Genomic DNA, 14,727 nt, shown 5'->3' on the forward strand with positions numbered 1-14,727 from the left:
GGCGGCGGCGGCGGGGGCGCGCCGGGCGGCTCGGCGCCGCGGAAGAAGCACGTGTGGTAGACGGCGTCGTCGGGGTCGCCCCCGGCCCGCCGCGCGCCCCCGCGGGGACCCCCGGGAGCGGCGAGCAGGGGCCCGAAGGGCAGTGAGCCCGGGAGCAGGCCGGCGCCATAGAGGCAGGAGCGCACCGACTCCAGTGTGTCGTAGATGCTCGGGTCCTTCACCACCAGGCCTGCGGGGCACAAGAGGCGGGCATGGGGAGGAGCCCTCAGCGTGGCCCTGAGGGAGTCACAGCCCTGAGCCCCACTTCCCTCATCGGTACAGCCGGAGTCCTACACTCAAATCCTTATGGGGCCCTTTATGACACAAGAGCCACCGCGGAAGGGATGTGAAACAAGTTCTTTGAGCCTCAGTGTTCCCATCTGTAAAATGGAGATGATACTATCTAATGCTTTCGGAGGGCTATTGTGAGAATAAACTAAAAATGGGGGTGCACCAGCCCCAGGCAGTGCGGGACCCAACGTGGCAGCTCAACAAGCCTCGCTTCGCTCCGGAGGGGGAACGAACCCCCCAGTTCTGAGGGGGAAGCACTGGATGGGGTACCAGGAGGGGCGCAAGTGGCCCTTTGCACTGCAGTCTACTCACCGTGCACCAGCCGCTGTTCCTGCACCATCAGGGACCTGTATTCTCCCCACTTCTCATACAGGGTTTGCTGCAAGAGACACCCCGCCTCACCGTCAGGGGCTAGCAAGAAACGAGCAGGAGGTGGGCACGGACTGAGGGATCGGGGAGTCCGCGGAAGAAACCTTAAGGTTAAAAGGAGGTTCGGACAGATAAATGACCCCCTGACAAAGAGCGGGGCCTGCCGGGGCTCGGGCTTGGGAGAGGAGGGTGGAGGCGGGACACGATCCCCTGCTTTACCTTGAGGTACTGCAGACGAGCCTCCAGCTCCGCCTTCCGAATTGACGTCCCGTACAGCGTCTCCAGCCTGAGGAGGTCAGAGAATCAGACGCTAAGTGGGCCGCAGGGTGCGGAAACGCCGAGAAAGGGTGAGCTAAGGAATCCTCAGGGACCGCACCTGGACATACCTGAGAACGTTGCCAGACGCCTTAATGATGTCAACGATCTCTCGATGCCGGATGCCTTCCACGTTCAGGCCGTTGACGCTGGCGATGGTGTCCCCTGCCAGGCAGAGAGGGGGTCAGCATCCACTCCACCCGGCAGGACAGAAGAATTCCAGCCCCCTAGCCCGGCCAGAAAGGGGAGGGGTTATCACCCCACAGAATACTCCTGAACTCCCTCCCCCCACTCCTCATGGTTCTGGGGAGACCATGTTCAGGCCTAGCACCCCAGCATAGGGGCCAGGGCCTTCCTACCCCCACATGGTCACCCCACACTCAGGAAGCTCTGTCCTCAAAGGCCGGGTCTGCCCCCAGAGTTGGTTATTTCTGTCCAGCCCACAGGCTGTCATGAGACCCAGCAAAGACAGGAAGGGGGCAGGGTGAGTAGCACCCAGCTGGGAACTAAAGCTGGTCCCAGGCGCGAGAGGCCTCAGCTTCTGATTCCCTGTGCCACAGCCGCCTGACTTCAGGCAGGGCAAGCCACCATCTCTGAGGGCTCATTTCCCATCTGAAAAAGGGGGGTGTGGGTCCCTGCTGTGGCTACCTCAGTCAGGAGGGACAGTGATATGAGCTACTTTGCAACGTTGTAATAGACCACTTAGCCACGGGGGGGGGGGGGGGTGCTGGTGAGTGGGAGGGAGGTAAGGGCTCAGGGGAGCAAGGGTGATAGAATTGGGGAGGTCAATTCATACAGTCTCAGGCTGCCCCTTCCTGGGACCTGGGGACTCTGGATTTGGCCAATCCCAAGCTTCTCCTGCTGGAGGCATCACTTCCTTGTTAGAGGAAGTAACATAGGTACCCCAGAGTTGGGCCAGGTCGGGCAGGATAGGCCCTGATCCCCAATATAGAGCAAATCTAATGGAATGTTGCCCCTTCCTCAACTCTGCCCATGCTGGATTGCCAGGAGGAGGCAAGACAGCAACAGCAACATCTGGCACTTCCCCAGCCCTGGCTCTATGCCAAGCGAAGCCCCTCAACACACTGTGATGTGAGAATGTGTTACTGCCCCCGTTTTGCAGATGGGACTGTTCGAGATCACACAGTAAATGGTAAATTTGCCCAGCTCCAAAGCCTAGATTCTATTCATTCTTCTTTCTGGCCTTCTCAAAAGAGGAGGAGAAAGAGGAATTGATTTCAGAAGAGATTCCTCACCCCCTCTGGTAGGGAGTAAGATCATACTGCCTTCCCAGAGCCCTGTGTCCTGGGCTCAGGCCCCACCTGGTGTGAGCCCAGCCAGCTGGGCAGGGCTGGACTCATGAACCCGGCAGACAAAAGTCACCATCTCCACACGCTGCTCCTCCCGGTGGTGAAGGCCGTACGTCTGTAACAGACAAGGGGACCCTCAGCCCAGGGGCAGGGCGGGGTCCATGCACCCCTCAGACTGGCCTCCGACCTCCTCATTCCCTCTGCACTCCGCTTCTCCTACCTGGATCTCAAAGCCGAAGGTCTGGTTCTCCTCCTTCTCCAAAGTCAGCACTTTCCTGCAGGAGACACATCTCATTAAGACTGTCAGGATTAAAAGGAGCTTGGCGGTCCCAGAGCATGGCCCTCCACGGATGCCGGAGTCTGCTCCAGAACATCCAGGCTGGGCTCACTGTCTCCAGCGACAATGCACTCTCCTCACAGCCTGTTGGAAAGTCCTTCCCCATACCCAAGTGAAATCAGCTTCATTGAACCACAATCCAGCCACTCAATCCAGCCTCCGTGGGGAAGAGACACTGGAAATGACTGGCCCCGACGGGGTGGCCGAGCTGAGTTGTTCAGCCATACCCCTGCTTTCTAGAGAGCCCCAGAGGACCACTCACTGATGAACTGAGGCCCCAAACTCGGCCCCAGCCTGGAGCCTCCTCTGCTCTCAGCCTTAGGGAGAGGGCTGGCCCCACCCCCAGAGGCCAGTCACGAGGCTCAGCCCAGACCACAGCTGCTCCTCCCAGCTGCGGTGGGGCCAGCCCACCAGATGTGAGAGCTGGGGGGAGGGGAGCCTGGAGGCCGCCCCTTCCCGCACTGAGGGCCTGCCCACTGGACACAATGGTCTGGAGTCGCTCCAAATCCTCGCCTGCTGGGGGAGTCCAGAGTTTCCTCTGCCCCCTCCCACCCCCTTCCTTCCCGCCCAGCCAGAGGCAGAGTTACAGCAGGCTCCAAAGGCCCCTTCAAGTCTCCCAGCCTCAGAAAGGCCCTGGAGACCCAGGTCCCCAGCTCCCAGCCTGACCCAGAAACCCCCCAGTGCTGAGCAGCAACTGCCAGCCCCACCCCAGGTCCTCTCCACTTCCAGCCAGGCCTTCCCCCTCTGTCTGTGTTGGGGCAGGGAGCAGGGCGACTGAAAATTCTGTGTTTTCTGGAAAGGTTGGTGAACTTTTTCTGCAAAGGATCAGATAGTAAATATTTTAGGCTTTCTTTTTGGGACCCATTCCGGCTCTGTCCTATATTGTTCTTTGTTTTTATTTTTACAACCCTTGAGAAATATAAAAACAACTCTTAGCTCAAGGGCCAAACAGGCCAATCTGGCCAGCAGGCCATAGTCCAGATCCATTTTAGAAGAAGCCAAGCCCAAATCAGGCCAGGACACAGGCAAAGTGGGGCCCGAGGTTAGCACCCACCGCTGCCTCATCTCAGATCCTTCCTAAGGGGCCACCACAGGAGGGGACAAGCACAGGACTCAGATCCTGGAGGCAGCCACAGCCAGACTCAAGCAGCTGGACACAGCTTGGCTGTGGTCTGGGCCGTGGGGGTTTCTGGGGTTGGGAGCCCTCAAGGGAGCCCTGAAGACTTCTCCTACTCCCCCACTTCCCAGATCCAGATCTCCCCAGGGAGGGGTAACTGGCAGGCACCGGGGGTGGGCTGAAGAGCACCTGATGACTCAAAAGTTCCTACCTCCTTTCTCTGCCACCCCCTTCCCACAGCCCACACCCTCACCTGCCCGTCACTCTTAGCAAGGGAGCCACGCTGAAGGGGTGGGAGAATGAATCCCCCTGGCTGGGCTCAGATGCTGTGTCGTGCTGCCCCCCACCCCACCCCAGCACCCCACCCTTTGGGACCAGGGCAGGGGCTGGGATGGCGGTGACTTACCGCTGCTGTTCAGGACTTTGGCTGAGATTCTTCCAGCGGAATCCTGAGCCCTGGGCGGGAAGACAGAGACTCAGGAAGGAGCAGATGAGAGAGGGGCTGTCCTCGAGCAGATGCTGAGAGCCTTCCTCTGGGGGGGGTCCCTCACCTGGGCTCCAGCCCTGGACCCGGCACCTCCCTTCCTGCTGCCTGTCTGTCCAGGCCCAGTTCCGCACCTGCTCTGGTGCTGGTGTAACTATTTGCTGAATGCCACTCTCAGCATCTCTCCACAGCTTCCTCCCTAGGCTTTCCCCCCTTGACGGGGACTATGGGGACATAACAGTCCTCCTGGGTTCCAGATGCCTGAATCTCTAAGCCCTGTGCCGGGTCCCAGGCCGGGAGTGGGACCTCTAGATAGAATAGCCTCCACCCCAGGGTGCAGGTCTGCAGGAGCTCAGATATTACTCAGAGGAGGGCAGGGGGCCCCTGGGCTTGCTTATCAAGGCACTCAGAGTCCTCCAGCCAGTTGGGTCTCTCCTCCTAATTTCTCAGCCACAGACAGTAGCTTGGGGGGCCTGGGGCCAGCAGTCCTAGCCTGAACATGGAAAGGCAGGGGACAGAGGAGCCAAGCCTCTCTCCCAGGACCAAGTGTAGATCCCAGATGCTGGTGGCCAGCTGTGCCCAGCTCCACCTGGGTCTCTGACATTGTCATATATTTAGTTGAGACCTTAGATCTCAAACTTGTCCTTAAGTCTCATTAGACATAAGGACAGATTGGGAGTTCTTTTTTTTTGGGGGGGGGAGGGATGTGAGAGTTCCTGCCTCTTTAGGGCCCTTGAGAAACTAAAGCAGTCTCTCCCTCCCTAAATTATTGATCCGTGGAAGAATCCCTGTCCTGCACCAGCCCTTGTCCTTTGGGCCCCAAACAGCCCACGGCCGTGCCGGTCAGTGCCCTTGTTAACCCTCCCCCTAGGCTGCCCCAAGGCTAAGAAGAGAAGGGGGTTCTCTTTCTCTGGAACCAAAGATTGGCCTCAGGGGTGGGGACGGTTCCCAAATGGGCCACGGAAGAAGGACTGGGCAGCATAGAGAGACCCCTTTGTCTTTCTGCCCGATTTTCATAAAATGCAAATTCTCAACAAGCTGTTCATTGTGTGGGGGGGGAGCCAGGGGCCAGGGGAGGAGGAGGGCGGCTGAGCCGGGAAAGGCCACCAGCCTCCTCTCCTTAACCTGGGCCCGCCCCCCCCCCCCCCCCCCCCTGTCGGGCCGCAGGAGGAGCCCCGCGGAGGGGGCGACAGAGGGCGGGTGCGGCCGGCATCCTTCCTGGCCCGCGGGCGCCCTGAGACCCCTCCCACCGCGTCCGGTCGCGGCTGCAGCCCCGGAGCGGTGGCCTCGCACCCCACAGCTCAGACGCAGGGCACGGCGGCCGGCCGGAGCCAGGGCATCCGGGCGTCCCCTCGAAAGGGTGAGCGCTCGGAGTCAGCGGCGCCGCACGTACTTCCTCGGCCAGGGAAGGCACGCGGGGCGTCCCCGCCCGGCCCTCCCTCTCCCCCGGGCTCTCGGACCCTCATCGTGTCCGGGCGAGCGGAGGGACCCCGGCCCTAGGCCTCCCTGCCCCAACTGGAGAAGCCCGGGCGAGGGGTCCTGGGGCCTGGAGACTCCCGGGCGCGGGGGGCTGAAGGCCAGACGGAGCGAGCAGGAGAGAGGGTGCTGGGGGGGTGGGGGGGTCAGGAAGGAGGGGAGCGAGACTGGGCGCGTGGGGCGCGGAATGGACCGGCACAGAGATCGGGGAAGGCGGGGATCGGGCGGGGGGTCTTGCGCCTGTTGAGAACGGGGCCCAGGGGTCTCAGCAGGTTCTGAACGTGTCCGCGGGGGTCACCGGGGAGGGCTCGGTGGACCCCGAGGGGAATGTTCTTGGGGTCAGCGGGGAGATTGGGGTCAGCAGGCACAGACGGGGGAGGCTGCGGGCTTGAGCAGGTCCTGGGGAAGGGACACGCGAGGGGACCGAGAGCTGGGGGGCGGCGGGAGGTGGCGGGTGGGGTACGCACCTTTCGGCGGGGCAGGGTGCCCCCAGACACGGCAAGCGCGCGGTACAGCTCGGCAGGGTGATAGTCCTCCAGCGCCGCGTACAGCTCGTCCCCGGGGGGCCCGGGGCTGGCGGCTGCAGCGGGGGGGGCTCGAGGCCGGGGTTGGGGCCGGAGCGACTTCCGAGTCCGGAGCCCGGGCGGCGGGGTCCGGGGTGGCCGCCGCCTCCTCCTTCTGCTGCAGCTTCCTGAGTCGGCGGAGGGTCATGGCTCCGGCGCCCCTCGAGGCGGCGCTCGCTGCGCGCGGCGGGGCTGGCGGCGGCGCGGGGATGCCAGCCGGCCGAACGGCGGGTCGCCTCCCTTTATAGGATTGGAGAGCGGGCGGGCTGGGGGCGGGCGGGGAGGGCCTCCGGTGGCCTCGCCCCCAGCGCAGGAGGCCCCGCCCCCGGGGGGGCCGCTTCTCCGAGCCCCGCTCACAGCGCCCGCCGCCGGCCAGACCGGGAAACTCGTGGTGGGGACCTGAGCGCTCGACGGGGGTAGAACCTAGTCGCGGAGGCGAGAGGGACAGGGCATCCCGGAGCGGGGCCAGGGGTCTGCATGATACCTGGGGGATGCGGGTGAGGGGTGGGGGTGGGGGGTCTGTGAAGGGGCTTGTGCGCGATATTTGAAAATTTAGGGATGGATGGCTTTGGAGATTCATGGAATCTGGTGGTGAGGGGACAGTAAGGGGTCATTGTGAGGGGATTTGGAGGCCCAGGGGAAGATTCTAGGAGTCTAAAGGGGAGAGAGCGCGCGGGGCTGTGCACCCCCAGAGCGGCATAGACGGGGGAGGGGGGAGGTCCCCGAAGGAGGCAAAAGATGCCTGAACTGACACTGCAGAAGCCCCCACGCAGTGACAGGGCCCAGGATTTCCCCTTTACACAGCTGCCATAGAAGAGTCGAAAGAGCCTGCCTCCACTTTCCATGTCAAGGGGAAAGGGAGGAGGTGGAAACCCTGAAGCAGTCGACTTCATTCTGGCCTGTCCCCTCCGAGGGTCGGGAGTGGTCCCTCCTGGATAAACCTGTGCTCATCTCCTGATGGTGGAGCTCAGATACCCCTTCCCAGCAGGTCCTCACCGTGGGGCTGACTCATGGGGAGTGGGATGTGACTAAGTTGAGCAGGTGCTCAGGGTTGGGGGGTGGTGCTCAGCCATTCTCTGGCCCTATTTTCAGGACCATCCCACAGGCTAAGTTTCGGTGGCTGCCAGGCCACGGGAGAGGTGGGGATGGCCCAGCTGAAGTCTCTATCGTCAGTGGTACCCGAATAAGAAGTGAGAAGAGGAAGTGGAAGGCCAGGTCTGGCGTCTAGAGAGTGGCTAGCCACCACAGGACGTCAGCACCACTGGCTGGGGGTCCATGTCCTGACATCGACCACGAAACAGAGGCTGGGGAGGCACAGTTCCATCTGTCCCCTCCTCCTCCCGTCTTCCCACATCTGTCTTATGCCTTTAGAGCTGACATTTATGGAGCATTTGCCATGTGCCGTACACACTGTTCTGCATGTGCTTTTACATACATGTATTAACTAATTTGGTCCTCATAACAACACTATGAAATAGGTACCATTATCATCCCTTACAGATGAGGAAACTGAAGCCCAGAGAGGTTAAGTAACTTGTTCTAGGCCACTCAGTGGCAGAGCTGAGAGTCAAACCCAGTCAGCCTGGTTCCAGAGCTTGCAGTCTAACGGCTATGTGATGCCGTCTTCTTCAGTCCTTCATTCTTCCTACATTTAAGCTCTGCACCGTGCCAGGTCCTGGCTAGGCTCAGGGGTTACACAGGCTCTTGGTCTGGTAGAGAGTGGGACATGTGCTGTATTAGACGGAAGGCATGAGGGCTCCAGAGGGGCTGGCGAGGCCAGGATGTCTCCTGTCCATCTCAGTTCACCTGTCTGTCTCAGTCTCCTCGCCTCCTCTGTCTGTCTTCTCCCCACCCCCAGGCCCCAGGCCCCAGCCCCTACAGGAGGTGTGGGTGGGAGGGGTGCTTCTCCACCCCTCAGTGATTACACAAGTCCAGATGGCAGGATGCTTGTTGGGTGGGGGGCAGGGGTGGATTGGGGACTGCGGGAGCCAAGAGCAACCCTCTTAGTGCCTTCCTCCCACCTCCCCCCCTTGGCACCATGAAGTGGCCATCAGCTGAGGGGCCGAGGGGGTGTCGGTGGGGAAACATGGGACTCTATTGTGAAGCATTAGCACAGATGGACCCCTGGACCGTCTGCTGCCTGCTCCTGACAGACGGCATCTGTGGTGGGGGTGGGGGTGGGGAGGCGAGCAGAGGTAGGAGAGGCAATGGTTTCTATTCTCTGCACTCTGGTGCTTATCCCTGAAGGGACCCACAAGAGGGCAGCTTGTTTGTAAAGCCTCTTCTGGGAAGGACCACCGCCCCACCTATCCCAGAGGGTTTCCTAAGAGGCACCTTTGCCTGAGACCTGGAGAAGCCGACCGCACGGGTGTCACAGCACCTGTGTCTGATGGCCCTCTGGGGACATTCCTCCTTCAGGCTGACATGGAGGCCGTGATTCCCCTCACTGTGCAGAGGAGTCTGCGTCCCCGCATCCAGGTGAGAGAACACCACTGGAGAAGTCAAGTCGTAAAGCCAGGCAGAGAGCCCTAGAGAATCCCAGAGGAAGAGTGGGCCCAGGAGGTGCAATGTCTGTCAGTTCGTCACATGATTTCTTCAAATCCTGGGATTTCAAAGCCAGAAAGGGTCTTGTGGTCTGGAAACGATACCATGTGGTCCAAGCCCTCATCTAACGGAAGAGGCAAACTGAGGCCAGGGAAGGAAAGATGGTGGCAAAAGGGGCTTGAACCCATTAGATCCCACTAGATGCTGACTCCAGGGACTTATTAATTCAGCTGCTGGTAGCTGCTCTGAGAGCTCAGAGATTCATGCCTGCTTCCTCCTCCCAGCCTCCCCAGTTTCTCCAGCGAGGTGATGGGGAGCCCAGGATGCCACACGATGGGGTGGTGATGCCCTCTGGTGGCCAGGAGTCTCTCGGTGGAAAATCTTCAAGCCAGACTTTGAAGGGATGTCTCCCTGGTGGCAGACTCCACCTGGAACCCCGGCCGGGTTTACAGATACCCCACAACTCCTCTCCCACCCAGGGGTCTGTGTTCTACTGAGATGGTCCACTTTGGTCACCGAGTTCTGGAATCTCACACCTGTCCTGGTTAGGAAGTTGTCTTTGATCTCAGCCAGCGCTACTCTGCTGCAGGTGCAATCCATCAGGGAGAGGGCAGAGAGCTGGCAGGCCTCCTCAGGGCAGTAAGTGTCACCGCCGGATAGTGCACGAGGCCCTGAAAGCTTTGCCTTTTCCACCCCTCCAAGACTTCCTCCTAAGCCCGTCTCTTGTCTAGCATCTGTTCTCATTCTATCCTGGGCAGTCCCTTAAAGATGGGGGGGGAGGGGCATGCTGCACGCCTCCCGCACCCTCATACTGGGACTCCGCCCCCTTCTGTTCTCCTCCCTCAAGGAAGCCTCTGTGCAAAAGCCCCATGGCTCTGGCTCCTCAGGCATCTGCCATCAATCTGTACCTCACTCCCCAGCTCCCCGGCTTTGGCTTCCTTTTGCTCCGGCTGCCCTGGCTCCCAGCTGGGGGATAGGGCTTGGTCTGTGGTGGGGGCACAGACAGCAGGGGCTTGGCTCATGTAGATAAGAAAGACCCCTTCTCCTTGGGACAAGCCCTTGCCCAGATATTTGACAGTCAACAATCCTCCACGGAGTACATGGGAAGAACTGAATCTTGCCCCCACTGACCTGCTTAAGCCCTAGGCTGCCATCAGAAAGTCGGGGCACTTCGGGGAAGAACGCCAGAAGCTCAAGCCCCTCTGGAGTCTGACGCCATGTCAGAGCTCTAGCAGCATCATTTCAGCCCAGCCCTGGAAGGGGTGAACAGTTCGCTGGGGCTTCTCTCTGGGTACTGCCACTGGTTCTAAGCTGGGGAGGTGGGAGGGAGAGTGCCAGGGACTCAGCTGGCTCTCTGGTCAGGAATGAGGGGCTGGGCCCCAGCTGCATGACACTGAGGGAGGCATGGACAGCCGGTGGGCAGCTGACTGGGCAGGGAGTGGCTGTTTTTCTTAATGGTTCCTATTACCAACAGTTTCCACGGGACAGTGTCTGTGTGTGGTACTGGGGCCCAGGGGGGCCTGGCAGCAGGGGGGATCCAGACAGCCCGGAGACCCAATTCTAGGGGGTCTGGGAGTAGGGCCAAGGTGGATGTGAGAGTTTACTTGTGTTGGATATGGTGGCCTCTGGGTCTAGTCCCGCCCAGAGGCCAGGGACCATCTTGCCTCTTGGGTGGGGATGGCAAGGTATCTCCGACTTGAACAGGTTAGACTGGCAGAAGGCAGGCAGGGTAACTCTCCAGCTTTCCTTAGGGCAGCCACGTGCCATTCCTAGGACATAGCATGTGTATTATTTTACCCACCTCATTTAGAACAGGTACAGCTAGCTAGGACAGAACATGACAGCTCTGCCCAGGTCTCCTCCCTCCCGGCAAATACAGCTGCTCTGATGGCTCATCCCCAGTTCTTCCTCCCAGGGGACAGCACTGTGCACCAGGCTAAGATTCTCCCGTTTGCTCCACACTGAAGTCAGATGCCCTCTTTCCCTCACTGTTTGCACCTGATCATGCCCCGTCCCCCTTTCCTCCAGCTGTCCCTCTACCACCACCACTGCCTCCGAAAGTCAGTACTGTGATCTCCCCCAGACTCAAACAGGGTCGCATCACTCCCCCGCCTAAAACCCTTTAATGGCCTGTTCCCCACATCAGGAATGACACCGAGGTTTTAACTTCTGGGACAACTAACTCCACGGAAGCATGCTGTTGAGGAAAACTTGGAGATCAAGTCCAGACTGAAGGGGAAAATTACTGATTAGCACAGTCTGAGGTAGCTGTCCCAAGGGAAGTGATAGCATTGGTGGCCCCCAGAAGCCTTGACTTCTCAGCATGACAGTTCCAACAGACCCTCTGTGCACCCGGCTCCCTTGCTCTAGCCATACTGGACATCTGTGGTTCTCAAATGGTGGGCGGCACACTGTTTTTGACCAACTCCCCCCCCCCGGGTCAGTAGGCCAATGTGTACTCCAAAGTAGGTGACATGTCACCTCTCTCGACCTCAATCTCCTGTCTGTCCTGTGTTCCCAGGGCATTCTGTGTCATAGCACTTACCTCACTCTGGTAGTTATCTATTCACTGGTCCATTCCACCAGGCAGGGAGCCCCTGGAGGGCAGGGACACGTCATCTGTGCTCCCACCGCACGTCGTGTATTGCCCTGTAATGGGACTTGTCAAAATCTCCTTCACTGTTCTCTGTACAGGTCCTCTCTCCATCCTGAAGGGCAGAGACCAGATTTTCCCTGCATTCTGCCTACTGCTTCACACACTGTGGTCACTCAACAGATGCTTATCAAAGAGAGCCCAGTCTATCCACTGTTCCTGAAACCTTCCTACCCAATTGGCCCCCAGCCTTTGCTCCCAAGGAGCATTCCCAGAGGGACCCAGGGCTATCTGCCACATTCCTTAAATCCCACTCTGTCTGACCATGGGATGCCCAACAACTTTCAGGGTATGGTGCCAGTTGTCTGATCAAACACTAGCCTAGATGTTGCCGTGAAGGTATGTTTTTGATGTGATGAACATTTAAATCAGCAGACTTTGAGTAAAGCAGACTACCCTCTATGTGGATGGGCTTCATCCAACCAGTTGAAGGCCTTCAACGACTGAGGTCCCCTGAGGAGGAAGGAATTCTGTCTCCAGGCTGCCTTCAGAGTCCAGACTGCAACACCAATTCTTCCCTGGGTCTCCAGCGTGTCAGCCTGCCCTGCCGATGGCAGACTTGCCAGCTCCCACAGTTGTTGAGTCAATTCCTTAAAATTATCCATCTGTCCATCCATCTATCATCCATCCATCCATCCAATTAATTCTGTTTCTCTGGAGAACCCTAATACACCATTCCTGGCTTGATCCAAAGCCTTCTCCCGCCCCCAACCTTCATTATGCATCCCTCACATGTTCCCGAGTCTCTCTTGAACTCTATGACTCTACTCCAAATTTTGTTTTGTATTTAGCAAGCATGTTCTCCAGACTGTAAAGTTTAGAAGACATGGCCTGGGAGACAGAAATTGAAGAGGTGTGAAACAAAAGCCCAAGTGATACGCCATTCAGATGAATTCGGGTCTCCTGTGTCATGGGTCTTACAAATGTGAAACGTTGTTACTAACCTTCAAGAGAACATGAAGAGGTAGTGATTTTCAAGAGTTACTGCAATCCATAGCCTAGTGAATTTTTAGGTCCATGCCTGGCAAGAGGACATTCACTGGATGGCTTTTAAACTGGGTTGAAATTTGCTACAAACCACTTTACCTTTCTTTCCCACAGACGGGTAGATCAGCGACGCGGCAGCCCCAATAATACCTTGCCACTTGAGCGAGGTACTCTGGGTTCTGCTGTTATCTTTGTCCATGAAAGAATTATGGCCAGGCACAAGGACAATTTAATTAGCAGCTGAACCCGGTTATTGGGATATGTGCCAAACTTAAAGCCAATTTCCAGAAGTGTTACTTGATTTTCCCCAGCCTAACAGTCTCAGATGGGAAAACAATGGAAAATTCTGAGTGACAATTAGCATTTTAAAACATTGACAGGGAGCTGGCCCCATGGTCGAGTGGTTAAGTTCACGCGGTCTTCTTTGGCAGCCCGGGGTTTCACTGGTTCAGATCCTGGGCACAGACATGGCACTGCTCGTCAGGTCACGCTGAGGCGGCGTCCCATATAGCACAACCAGAGGCACTCACAACTAGAATCTACAACTGTGTACTGGGGGGCTTTGGGGAGAATAAAAAAAAAATTTGGCAACGGTTGTTAGCTCACGTGCCAATCTTTAGAATATTGACAGGCTGGAGCAATGAGCAGGTTCTATGGTAGAATTTAACGGGGTAGACACATAGGGTCCTGCACGTTAGTTCAAAATACCAACTGCTCCTACACAGGATGGAGGAAGGAAGAGGTGGCTGGATTTTACTCAACCCAAGCCAATTAATGCAGTCCTGGGAGGTGACCTGCAGGTGTCAATCACAGTCTGGGACTCTTGTTCTGGTCTGTGCTGTCAGATGATGCCTGGATAGGATGTCAGGTGCCCTTTCTGGCCCCAGGTTCTAGCCAGGTTCAGCGGAGAGCAGCCGGCCTGGGGGGAAGAACATGGAACCATGGAGGCAGGAGGGTGAGAGGCTAAGGGGCTGCAGCCTGTGGTCAGACATTCTGGACTCAAGGCCTTTTCTACCCCCATGAGCTACGTGGGCAATTTATTTGACTTCTCTAACCCTCAGTTTCCTAATCCATAAAGAGAGGACAACAATGCGCACCTCATATGTTGTTCTAAAGATTAAAGCAGTTGACACAGTCATGTGTTGCTTAACGACGGGGATACGTTCGGAGAGATGCGTCGTTAGGCGACTTCGTAGCTGTGCGAAATCACAGAGGGCACTTACACAAACCTAGATGGCGGAGCCTACCGCACACTCAAGCTGTGTAGTACTAATGTTATGGGCCCGCTGTTGTACATGCTGTCTGCTGCTGACTGAAATGTCATTATGCGGCACACGACTGTATACATAATGCAAATTTTGGTGCATTCCTTAACACACAGTAAGTTTTCAATAAGTATTTCCTAATATTAACTGAAGAAACTCTAACCTTTGCCAACTTCATGATAACATGACCGCTGCCTTCAAGTATTTTAAGGGAGCTTATATGGAAGAGAGGGGAGCAGCTTGGAACCGCCTGTGGATAGAAGTCACATGCAGGCTGCCCAGTTCTACGTAAGGAAGAGCTTTCTATGGCGCAGATGGCTGGCAGGTGGAAGTTGTGGTCCTGAGGTTACAGCATGTGGCCCACAGCCACCTGGCAGGGATGCTGCGGGGGAGTCAGGCACCTGGTGGGTGGTGGACCAGACCTCTAGTGCCACCTAAACTTGAGATTCTCTGATTCTAGGACTTGCTCTCTTGGGTTCCCTCGGCCTGGAGACAGAGAGACACTCACAGCCACCCACATGCTGAAAATACCAGAGTAACCTCTGAAGACTCCCACTGAAGCAAGCATCCCCAAATTCATTTAGACTCAACCTACAAGGGGTAAAGAAAAAACTGAAGGGAGTCAGGCTGCCTTCGAGACTAGGCAGTTTGTGACTAACCAGGATCAAGACTCTCTTTTGTATAAAGAGGGAAAAGGTAAAAGACGAATATAGACAAAGCCCGAGACAAGGTGTCGTCTGTCTTCTGCTTACTCTCACATGCAGGCCGTCCCTCCGGGAACAGCGAGGATCGGCCTCAGGAAGGCCCGCGACATTCAGCGCACAGCTCCTGCTCGGACAAGGTCTGCTGCAACTGCGCTACCACCAGTGGCCGGCCGGGGAGGGCGGGAACGCGACCTCAGAACATCGCCCATTCCCAACCGCTGACAAACGCCGGGCAGTCAGGCCACATACGTACAACACATGGCACCAGAAAAG

General features: G+C 57.7%; 1 protein-coding gene across 1 annotated transcript in view; it reads right to left on the reverse strand.

The window, feature by feature from the left end:
* TAMALIN (trafficking regulator and scaffold protein tamalin) overlaps positions 1 to 6,526 on the reverse strand; it is a 7,836-nt gene extending 1,310 nt beyond the window's left edge. Inside the window, 9 exon segments of the mRNA XM_046638939.1 lie at positions 4 to 229; positions 643 to 709; positions 919 to 985; positions 1,086 to 1,179; positions 2,337 to 2,439; positions 2,545 to 2,599; positions 4,185 to 4,234; positions 6,206 to 6,334; positions 6,336 to 6,526. Of these exon segments, the coding sequence (XP_046494895.1) occupies positions 4 to 229; positions 643 to 709; positions 919 to 985; positions 1,086 to 1,179; positions 2,337 to 2,439; positions 2,545 to 2,599; positions 4,185 to 4,234; positions 6,206 to 6,334; positions 6,336 to 6,449 (905 nt within the window). The 5' untranslated portion in view covers positions 6,450 to 6,526.
* Positions 6,527 to 14,727: the final 8,201 nt, after the last annotated feature.

Source organism: Equus quagga, chromosome 1, assembly GCF_021613505.1.
Source record: "Equus quagga isolate Etosha38 chromosome 1, UCLA_HA_Equagga_1.0, whole genome shotgun sequence".
Classification (NCBI taxonomy): Eukaryota; Metazoa; Chordata; class Mammalia; order Perissodactyla; family Equidae; genus Equus; species Equus quagga.